Source organism: Olea europaea, chromosome 6, assembly GCF_002742605.1.
Source record: "Olea europaea var. sylvestris chromosome 6, O_europaea_v1, whole genome shotgun sequence".
Taxonomy (NCBI): domain Eukaryota; kingdom Viridiplantae; phylum Streptophyta; class Magnoliopsida; order Lamiales; family Oleaceae; genus Olea; species Olea europaea.
Window position 1 is genome coordinate 19,421,958 of NC_036242.1, and position 11,917 is coordinate 19,433,874.

The 11,917-nt window shown below is 33.5% G+C and overlaps 1 protein-coding gene across 1 annotated transcript; it reads left to right on the forward strand.

Annotated features, from left to right (window-relative positions):
- The first annotated feature begins 270 nt into the window (after positions 1 to 270).
- On the forward strand, positions 271 to 4,532 carry LOC111396096 (cytochrome P450 CYP72A219-like). The gene is made up of 6 exons (XM_023022390.1): positions 271 to 610; positions 717 to 940; positions 1,015 to 1,265; positions 1,363 to 1,714; positions 1,931 to 1,951; positions 3,914 to 4,532. Exons 1-6 carry the CDS (start codon positions 325 to 327, stop codon positions 4,319 to 4,321), a joined length of 1,542 nt encoding a protein of 513 aa, XP_022878158.1. The 5' UTR covers positions 271 to 324; the 3' UTR covers positions 4,322 to 4,532.
- Positions 4,533 to 11,917: the final 7,385 nt, after the last annotated feature.

The window sequence follows — 11,917 nt, forward strand, 5'->3', positions numbered from 1 at the left end:
AATAAAAAAATAAAATAAAATTGTGTCCCATTAAGCCCCCGTTTGAACCCCATTATTTCTCATTACATTAAATTAAATTTTTCGCTCTCCTACTTTTAACCACATAATTTTCAATAAAATACTATTACACGTAAATCAAAAAAATTTCAACCACTCATTTATAAAAAAAAAAAAAAACACACTATTCATCTTATTATAATCTATAAATAATGGGGCCCAAACGGCCCCTAAATGACAAGATTTCTATTCTATTAATAGGTGCCAATTACCATCCATCTTCACATCCCCTCTCTGTGTGTCTCCTCAACTAATTAATTAATTAAAATGGAGATACTGAAAACAGCAATTTCAGTGGTGACAATCATCATTTTCACAGCGGCATGGAGGATTTTGAAGTGGTTATGGCTGGATCCAAAGAAGAAAGAGAGGATTTTGAGGCAACAAGGATTCAAGGGGAATCCTTACACTTTCAGAAGGCTTTTGTTTGGAGATGAAAAGGAGATTCAAAAGATTCATGCAGAAGCCTGGTCAAAACCTGTTAATATTCGTGATGAAGTTCAAACTGGAAAACGTGCTGCGCCCTTCATCTTTAGAACCTATGAAAAATACGGTGATCTTTCTATCTCTTCAATTCAATTCAGACAATTACTAATTGGTGTAGGTATTGCTTCTCTTCTCTGTCTAAAAATTAAGCAATTTATTTATGAATTTGGCAGGTAAAAAGGCATTTGTGTGGGCAGGACTGAGACCCAAGGTGTTTATAATGGAACCTGATCATATGAAAACTATCTTTTTTAACCACAGTACCTTCCAAAAGAATTTCAAGGTTACCAATAGTGTTGTGCAAGAACTTATCACTGGAATTATTCGCTTTGAAGGAGAGGAATGGTCCAAAAGAAGAACTATTATGAGCCCCAAATTTCAATTAGAAAAGTTGAAGGTAAAATCTAATGTTTTTGTTCTTCTCTTTGGATAATTGCATATAATTAATTAATTTTTTGGTGTATTTTGCAGCAAATGATACCCCTAGTTCTGAAATGCAGCGATCAAGTTATAATTGAATGGAAGAAGTTGGTATCCAACTCCAAGGATGGGTCCTATACTCTAGACGTTTGTCATGATATTGAAGAATTGATCTCAGGCGTTACTTCTCAGTTTCTGTTTGGGATTGATTATGCAAAGGACAAAGAAATCTTCCATCTTATTACCCAATTGTCTGAATTGACCAAACAAGCCACTAAGGTTTCTAATTTACCCGGATCAAAGTAAGTTTGTTTTCAAATTATACATTGTGAAAAATTAATTAGTTTCTTTCTTTCTTTCTTTCTTCCTTCATAATACGATGAATTATTTGGACTACAGGTTCTTGCCAACGGAGACAAATCGAAAGTCTAAAAGACTCACCAAGGAACTACATCAAAGACTTTATAAATTGATGTGTGAAAGAAAAAAGGCAATAAAGGAAGGCAAAGTTGTGGAGGACAACGTATTTAATATGTTACTGGAATCTGAAATCGCAAATAATCAAGATGAAATGATCGGTCATATGAAGGGATTCGTGTTTAATTCGCATGACACCACTGCATTTGTTCTTGTTTGGAATTTGATTTTACTTTGCATCTATTCAGAATGGCAGGATCGTGCTAGAGAAGAAGTTTTCAGGGTCTTTGGAAATCGTAGACCGGATTATGAAGGGTTAAGTCAACTCAAAGTCGTAAGTATACTTCCATTCTTTAACGAATGAAAAAACATTATCTGAAAGCTGTCTTCCTGGAACAAAAATGCACATATTTTCCATCTTTAACACACAACCAATGAATAGACAGTAACCAGGATTAAATATCAGCAAGAGAGGCTCTTTAGTTATATAGTCATTCAATTTTTCAAATAAGCGAGAAACTTATTATTAATATCTTTTCCTACTTTGCAGTTACCTATGTTTATGAATGAGGTATTAAGGTTGTACCCGCCACTGGTTGAGCTATCTAGATTTCTTGAAGAAGAGATCAAATTAGGAGAATACACATTACCAGCTGATATACAAGTCATTATGCCCACAATTTTAGTTCATCGTGATCCTGAATTCTGGGGTGAAGATGCAAACGAGTTTAAGCCAGAAAGATTCGCCGAAGGAGTGCTAAAAGCAACCAATGGGCAAGCTGTATTTTTCCCCTTTGCCTGGGGACCCCGTATCTGCATTGGTTATAACATGGCATTGTTGCAAGTTAAATTAGTATTGGCAGACCTTTTGCGCAATTTCTCGTTTGAGATTTCACCTACTTATGAACACGCTCCACGTGTGGTTTTCACCCAACAACCTCAATATGGAGCTCCCATCATTCTGCGTAACCTCAACTGAAGTCTCCAATAATTAAATCTACTTATCGTATGTTGTTATGCATTCTCTCTGTCGTCATTCAATAAACATTGAGTTGTGTTCTGTTTCGTTAACTTCTATATTAATTCCTCCTGCAATGGAATGTTTTCTACTTTGTTTTGGTACTAGTGGAGCTCCGTGTTGTAATAAATTAGAATTGTAATAATATCATTTGATCTGGTTTAGTACGATAGCTATATTCATAAAACAATTATATACTGAAACCATAAGTTGGATTCAATAGCTATTATTTATGTTGTATGGAAGTTTCGAGAAATCTTGAATCCGACCTCGTAAAAATCATCAACCCAACACCACCTAGCATCGGCTCAACCCACACCCTTCCTTCACTTTGATTGCCTCAAGTTTTCTCGCTCACAAAAGATAACAGTGGTGGTGACTACAATACAAACGAAAGGATGAAGCAACACTGATTGAATCTCTCAAGAAATCACCCCAAAACCGGTTGCCCCCTTCACTCCTCTCTCAATAGCACGCACACGACCCCACCACCTCTAGAAGAAATGGTCACATATAAAGGACTCACCAACTTGGGCCAAATTTCATTAAACGTGCTATCACTTACATACCAATAAATGGGCTTTCATATCACCATCCAACTAAACCAATAAATCCAACTACAATTCGGGCCATCCAAAAGTGTAGGTCATTTCTGGGTTGAGCCTAATCTATAGTGTCAATAAATTATTCGACATTTGTTTTAAATTATAGCTCAGATTTATTAGGTTATCAAAACCTAACAAATCTTAACATTGATACCTAATTCACCTGTAAGTAAACAAAATACAAAGTTTATGCATGCATAATCAAGGTAACAAAATAAATTGTTATCACTGACCATACCTCATGTCCCGGACCCTAAGCCTACAACATACTTGTTCCATATACTCACCATGACTAAGATCAAAAAACACCCAAGTAGAAGTAAGTAATCAATCAAGAGTATATAAACATGCGATGAATATAAAACATAGAATAACACAGACTTTTCAAAACATGTTCACAAAGAACCTCGGATTAATACCACGTTAATTAATCAAATGGCCACACTTACGCAACAAATGCATAAATGGCATAAAAAAAAAAGATCTTACCACACTTATCCTATCTTATTCCGTGTAGGTTGAATATCGAGAATGCATATCTCCTCTTATTGCTCCACCGTGCTCACTAGATTGGTCACTAACGCATGTCTAACTAGTAAACCACTATAGATCCCAAGTCTATGAGATAGTTCTCTATCTCTACCTCCTTTCTCTCAACTCAAGTAGATATTGGATCTCCACCTAATAGAAGTGACATAAGTGTCTCTCTCACACTCTATCTGATCAAGATCTTCATAGAGAAGATTCCAACATTTAATCACTCTCTACTTGTGATCCAAATGTCCTACTTCACATCCCTCAGTATATAGCACCAATGCACACTCGGCATCAATAATCTACATTAGCAGGAGACATACTCATTGCTAATGCATCTCAAACTCACTATGGCAAATCGACACCTTTGAATGAGGTATTAAGGTTGTACCCGCCACTGGTTGAGCTATCTAGATTTCTTGAAGAAGAGATCAAATTAGGAGAATACACATTACCAGCTGATATACAAGTCATTATGCCCACAATTTTAGTTCATCGTGATCCTGAATTCTGGGGTGAAGATGCAAACGAGTTTAAGCCAGAAAGATTCGCCGAAGGAGTGCTAAAAGCAACCAATGGGCAAGCTGTCTTTTTCCCCTTTGCCTGGGGACCCCGTATCTGCATTGGTTATAACATGGCATTGTTGCAAGTTAAATTAGTATTGGCAGACCTTTTGCGCAATTTCTCGTTTGAGATTTCACCTACTTATGAACACGCTCCACGTGTGGTTTTCACCCAACAACCTCAATATGGAGCTCCCATCATTCTGCGTAACCTCAACTGAAGTCTCCAATAATTAAATCTACTTATCGTATGTTGTTATGCATTCTCTCTGTCGTCATTCAATAAACATTGAGTTGTGTTCTGTTTCGTTAACTTCTATATTAATTCCTCCTGTAATGGAATGTTTTCTACTTTGTTTTGGTACTAGTGGAGCTCCGTGTTGTAATAAATTAGAATTGTAATAATATCATTTGATCTGGTTTAGTACGATAGCTATATTCATAAAACAATTATATACTGAAACCATAAGTTGGATTCAATAGCTATTATTTATGTTGTATGGAAGTTTCGAGAAATCTTGAATCCGACCTCGTAAAAATCATCAACCCAACACCACCTAGCATCGGCTCAACCCACACCCTTCCTTCACTTTGATTGCCTCAAGTTTTCTCGCTCACAAAAGATAACAGTGGTGGTGACTACAATACAGACGAAAGGATGAAGCAACACTGATTGAATCTCTCAAGAAATCACCCCAAAACCGGTTGCCCCCTTCACTCCTCTCTCAATAGCACGCACACGACCCCACCACCTCTAGAAGAAATGGTCACATATAAAGGACTCACCAACTTGGGCCAAATTTCATTAAACGTGCTATCACTTACATACCAATAAATGGGCTTTCATATCACCATCCAACTAAACCAATAAATCCAACTACAATTTGGGCCATCCAAAAGTGTAGGTCATTTCCGGGTTGAGCCTAATCTATAGTGTCAATAAATTATTCGACATTTGTTTTAAATTATCGCTCAGATTTATTAGGTTATCAAAACCTAACAAATCTTAACATTGATACCTAATTCACCTGTAAGTAAACAAAATACAAAGTTTCTGCATGCATAATCAAGGTAACAAAATAAATTGTTATCGCTGACCATACCTCATGTCCCGGACCCTAAGCCTACAACATACTTGTTCCATATACTCACCATGACTAAGATCAAAAAACACCCAAGTAGAAGTAAGTAATCAATCAAGAGTATATAAACATGCGATGAATATAAAACATAGAATAACACAGACTTTTCAAAACATGTTCACAAAGAACCTCGGATTAATACCACGTTAATTAATCAAATGGCCACACTTACGCAACAAATGCATAAATGGCATAAAAAAAAATAGATCTTACCACACTTATCCTATCTTATTCCGTGTAGCTTGCATATCGAGAATGCATATCTCCTCTTATTGCTCCACCGTGCTCGCTAGATTGGTCACTAACGCATGTCTAACTAGTAAACCACTATAGATCCCAAGTCTATGAGATAGTTCTCTATCTCTACCTCCTTTCTCTCAACTCAAGCAGATATTGGATCTCCACCTAATAGAAGTGACATAAGTGTCTCTCTCACACTCTATCTGATCAAGATCTTCATAGAGAAGATTCCAACATTTAATCACTCTCTACTTGTGATCCAAATGCCCTACTTCACATCTCTCAGTATATAGCACCAATGCACACTTGGCATCAATAATCTACATTAGCAGGAGACATACTCATTGCTAATGCATCTCAAACTCACTATGGCAAATCGACAACTTTGGTAACCACAAAGGTTAGAGCTCAGTTTAAATCAACATACACACCACAAGGTTACTCCAACATCGATGCTAAAAAAAAGTCCACGAAGGATTTATCTCACAAAGGGAATGGTGAAGATGGCACTCACAAAGAGAATAGATAAAGAATTGGTTACTTCACTACACTCACAAAAGGGGGCTCACAAACAGAAATAAGATAATCCTTGCATGGCTATCTCACATTCTCACAAACCACATAGGCTCACAAAAATAAATGAAAAAATGTGTTTGGACAAAACTCGCAAACATATGAGATCATTGTACAAATAATAAGATTTGTGAGTTAAGAGTATTGTTCCTATGAGAAATAAGGCCTAATGTGTAGTTCAATAGCTACTATTAAATTCTAAGTGTGATGATATCAAAAGAGATGGTTCGTATGTTTTCTATACTAATCCTAACTAAGAAAGCAAATAAAGTATTATCTAAAATGTGAATGTTTGTATTGAAATCGTGAATCCCCTTATTACCATTTCATTCAATTCTTAATTCGTAATTTAGTAAATTCATGCATTCAAGACAATCGATAATTCATTTTTATTCAATATTCTTTTTTCAAGATATATGAAACCTATGTTTAACATGATCTGATCCTATTCCTAGTCCAAATTTATATAAAAAAAATTTATTAATTCACAGGATTTATCACATATGATTCAACATGCTATAGATATTATTCCTAATAAATATTGTCCATGTGTTGATTTTGCCGCATTTTAAACTTATTGTAAGTATTTTTACACCATAACAAGTAACATAATATTTAATTGGTGATCAAACAATCAAATAGTTAAATGAGAATGCAAAACGTTTATTAATAAAAATCAAGAAATACTGAACTAATTGTTTTGAATTAAAAGAAACAAATAATAGGATTTATCATTCATCCAATACAAAGGAAAAACATAGTCAATCATCCTAATTATTAAATTATATAAGAAATAATGAAAATACATCACTCGGTTAAAATAATATGGAAAAAAGGTGGAGAAATCTCGATTTTGGATGGATAATCTTTAAAAATCTTGCACAATAACCTTGGTGTTGATGATCTAGCCTCTTTCTTCACATCCAAAATACACAAAATATAGATTTTTCAGGCTTTGGAGGTTTCCCACATTCTTGGTGGATTAGTATTTAAAGGATGCCCAAAAGATTGTTACCAACTAGAGTTTCAATTGGAAAAAAAAATAAAATCTTGCCTCAAATAGTACCACGTGGTCGCATAGTACATATGGAAGTGACAATATAGAAGAAATCATAGCTGATCCTGGGAGCTTTGGAGGCATACATGCGGTCGCATCTAATTAAATCTATGCAGCGCATGGTATAATTTTTTCTGCCAGACATCTTTCAGTATTTTGATCATATATTTCTCTCTCGATATCCTATTAAAGTGATTCAAAGTGTGTTGGAAAGATAACTCAAATAGATACAATTTAGAAGAGATTTCATTTTTCCAATTTGAAAGTTTGTTATGCCAAAAAATGGGTATGAAATTGAGACTAAAAATTTGACATAACTTTTTTCGCTTGAAAGTTGATATGCTATATTGTTTTGGCTATATTTAATCATTTTGAATACCTTTCTCATTTGAGTGATTCTTAACACTCTCAAATCTTCATCGCAAGGTTCGACAAAACATTTGATTATTTACACTTTAGTCCCTGAACTTTGGATTTGCTTCATTTCAACCATTTTTTTACTTGTAATCTTGTTCTATCTTCTAATTTTGTCCACTTAAATCCTTAGCATCTTCGATCTTCATTTCTTCGTCGGTCTCATCTATGGATTGTTTGCAATTTAATCCCCAAATTTTGAATTTCGTCCTTTTCACCATTTTTGCATTCTTTTCTCAAATTCTCCGTCAAATATTGAGTTTTATCTACAAACTGTAATATAACACAAGTTAGTAGTATTTTATCAAAAGAATAGAAAATGTCATCTTTTAGGACCTAGAATAAGTTTATATACTACACTTATCAAAATGGCTATCCTACTTCCTTTTTCACTAACACGCTCTCTTATACCACTCACAGACCAAAATAAGTATGCTACAGATCTCAACCTTCTATGCATACAAACATGTTACACAAATGAATAAGATCATTCCAATTCATACAATTACATTTTCAAATAGATTGAAAGTGAAACATATAACATTGCAACAAAATTAAATGATCATACATACCAAAAGGATTTCACATAGATGCAAATGCAATAACTAGGTTTACTCTCAATAAATTTCACTATGGTCATTACTCGATCCAATAACCACATTTGCATTGCGTCTTCTTTCCTCCTATTATCCTTCCTAGAATAGTCTCTTTCAGCATATTCAAATCACCTCTTACCTTTTTACATTTTCCTTAGATCTACATATGCCAAGAATAGCAAACAATAATCAACAAGCAAACCACAAACCCAATTCACGTAGAATAGACAAACAAACTTTTTTAAAGTCACATGCAATTCTAACAGTGTAGAAAATATTTAGCAACAAATTCACAAAGAATTTAAGATAAGGATTAACAAATAATTCCTAGGTTTAATAATAGGCAATCGTTACCCCCACACAGTAACCCCAAAAATTAATGCCACCCCATATGATGACTTTTAATGTGAAAATTAATTGACTTCCTAAAAAATAGTCTCAACTACAATAATAACGATACAAAGTTGACCATATCTATAGATTTGTAAACTAGAAGAGATACAATTCACTACTTTAAGACATACATTATTCACCTTAAAGTTTTCAGTAGTCACGACAATACAAAAAGATACCGACACTTGAAAGTCTAACGGCAAAATTGTCAAAATTTTACCATATCACTCGAAAATGAAATGGACATCGCCTTAGTTGCCACTGGAAACATTATGTCTGAAGATTTCATTGCTACAAAATGTCCCACATATCACTATCGGCGCTTTGTGAGTACTTTACATACTGGCTCTGGTGCTAGCACTACCATCCCTGGATCGTCTCTACTTGCATAGTGCAAAACTGTGCTTAGCTTCCTCTTCCTACATCTGGTTTCACAGAAAATGAAGAAACAGATCTAGCAAAAATGAAAAAAAAAAAAAAAGTGGATAGCCTTTTCCCCTTTTTCTGTCTAACTTCAGCTTCATATTAGATTGATTTTTAGCCCTTTTTGTCCTATTAAATCATAGATTTCTCATCACCACGTGCTCTAATACCACTTGTTATGTGTAAGCTTTGAAAAATCATGAATTTGGGCTCAGAAAAATCATCAAACGAACACTACCCGACTTCGACTCGACCCATACCCTTCCTTCATCTTGATTACCTCAAGTTTTCTCACCCATAAAGGATAACGGTGGTGGTGACTACTATATAGAAGAAATGATGAAGAAAAAATGGTTAAGTCTTTCAAGAAATCACCATAAACTGGTTACCCCCTTCATTCTTCTCTCTGTAGCACAAATTTACCCCATCACAACTAAGGGAAATAGTCATATATAAAGGATTGATTTAGGTCACCACTTAGGCTAAATCTCATTAAATAGGCTGTCACGTACATACCAATAAATGGGCAATCATAACCACCCAAAAGTGTTGGCTGTTTTCAGATCGAGCCAAGTTTATGTTGTCAATAAATCATCCGACATCTAGTTTAAATTTATTGGATATCAACACCCAATAATTTATAGAGTTATAAACATTCAAATTTTAAGCAAGAATTCAAGAAGTCATAGACAAATGCTTTGTTTCTTCCACTTTATACATCCTTTTGCTTCAAACAAATTTTCCAAAAGAAGAGAAGAAAAAAGAAAGAAATAGAGACCTACTACATTGAATAATTTTTTTTTTATTAATGCTTATCTATGTTGATTATTCTATTTTTAACTTAAAGACGAGTTCTGCCAACTAGTGTAATTACATTGTATTTGTTCTTCCTATTTATAAAAACTTGTATAAAGAAAAGAAAAGGTCAATAGTCTTATTAGTCATTGTTCCTCTTGCCTTCTTGTTGCCGAATTTATTAATATAAATCAATCACATCAAGTCAGAAAGGTCATTAACACAAAAGAAAAAAAAGAATAAAGAAAAGAAAAGGTCAATAATCTTATCAATTTTAAAAATTCGAAGCATGCTTGAACATACATTTCGGTTCATGATACTTACTTGAAATGATGAATTCCAAGAACTTTTGGATTGTTGAATCACCTTATTTTCCAAAACTCCAAATCTTGCACTCTAATTATCCCAATCTTGATCACAACTGAAGGAATAATAGCCACAACCTAAGTGCTTTACAGTATAAAACTCTCATGACAAAGCATGAAGACTAGAATAATCTTTTTAACATAAAACATATAATTTGCTAAACCCATATCCTTCGTCCCAAAGATAGAGGGTAACCATTTTAAAATGGTCTCAATACACTTATTCTCATGTTAAGACAATACAATATCATCAACATCAAGATTAGAATAATAATATACCATCAAACTTTTACATAAATACAATGATCTTCATCCACATGACAAAATTTTGTATGAGATTTAAACCTTGTTAAAACCTAAAGTACCATTGTCAAGATAATTGTATTAGATCGTGGGTGTAACTATAAGTTTATCACGATGCTATAAAAGCTTTCAACATGAATTCTATGGATCGATTCATTCATATGTCTTCTATCAATTCTCAATTGAGAATAAAAACAGTCTCTAAGTCTATTTGGTATAATCTAAATTAAAAATACTATCATGGATAATATCAGCATATAGAACTAAATCTCATTATCATGAGAAAAGTTTATCTAACTCAATGCACTCATAATGAGTACAACCTTTTTCAAAAGAATAACCTTTATCTATTATAAATTCATTACTCTTCCACTTTGTTTTTAAAAATATGAATGTTCTCTTAATGTCCAATTAAAAACTTCCATCACATCCCAGTTAAGGTTGAAATCAAGAATTATTGAAAAAAAATTGCTTTCACTTGGAGACATAATTGTTCCCACTAGAAGAAATCTCGAAGAAATTGCTCCTACTCGGAGATGAAATTGCTCTTACTCGTATACAAATTACTTCCACTTGAATCAGAAGCTTAAAATAACTCTTTTGTAATCAAAACTAATTTATCAATACATATAATATATTAATTTCGATAATATTCTTCAAAAAAATTTCTATCCTATTTGGAAAAAATATCAAATGTTACATCTTGTGACCCAATATCTATTCAAAAACTCACTTAAGTACATTTTTGGATTGTTATGTGTATCTTATGGATATATTTCATTCTTAATAGACTCATGTTTTCAAACTCATCATGAAGAACTTATATAGTCGATTATAAGTCTAAGATAACCCATATATCTATGTGTCCAAAGCATATATATTCTGAAGGTATAACATAGAGAAAACTTCATTAAGTGACTTGTTGGATTTAGCCAAACATGTAAATTGAAATGTATTATCTTGAGCCTCACCATATTCAGCAATATTCATTCCTTCTACCCAATAGACCATATAGTTATTGGTGATCAAGGAATATTTAATCCAACAAGATTTTCTCTTTCATTACATAAATCATTGATCTCTCGTGATAGAGAACGCTCTCAAATAATTCTCAAAGTTTTCACTTCCATATTCCGATTTTCTACTCCACTTCAGAAAAGCATAAATTAATACGATATTTTCAACTTAGGAAAATTAGAGACAATTGAAATGCGTGAACCGATTTATAACTGTAACAAAAAATGAGGTGCCATCGTTATTTTTATTGATCGTAACCCACAAAGAAATTTGGATGGATATACTCTATGAATGTTTAATTCTTACAACTTTGAATGATTTTTTTAACTCAAAACCTCAAACCATTGCACAAATATCCAAAACCACAATAAACTTCATTACTGTGAGTATGAATAGAACTATAAGTTTAAATAAGAGACTTTCTACATGTCAATACCGGCAACAATGAAATTTATAGTAAAAGGAAAATTCATCGACTTTTATACAAAGTTGGTTCTCA

Bases quoted from the DNA above. Each gene is read 5' to 3' on its own strand.
- LOC111396096 (XM_023022390.1), top strand. From the start codon at position 325: ATGGAGATACTGAAAACAGCAATTTCAGTGGTGACAATCATCATTTTC. The intron at 941-1,014 runs GTAAAATCTAAT...TGTATTTTGCAG, and splicing joins TTCAATTAGAAAAGTTGAAG to CAAATGATACCCCTAGTTCT. The intron at 1,952-3,913 runs GTATTAAGGTTG...CCTTTGAATGAG, and splicing joins TACCTATGTTTATGAATGAG to GTATTAAGGTTGTACCCGCC.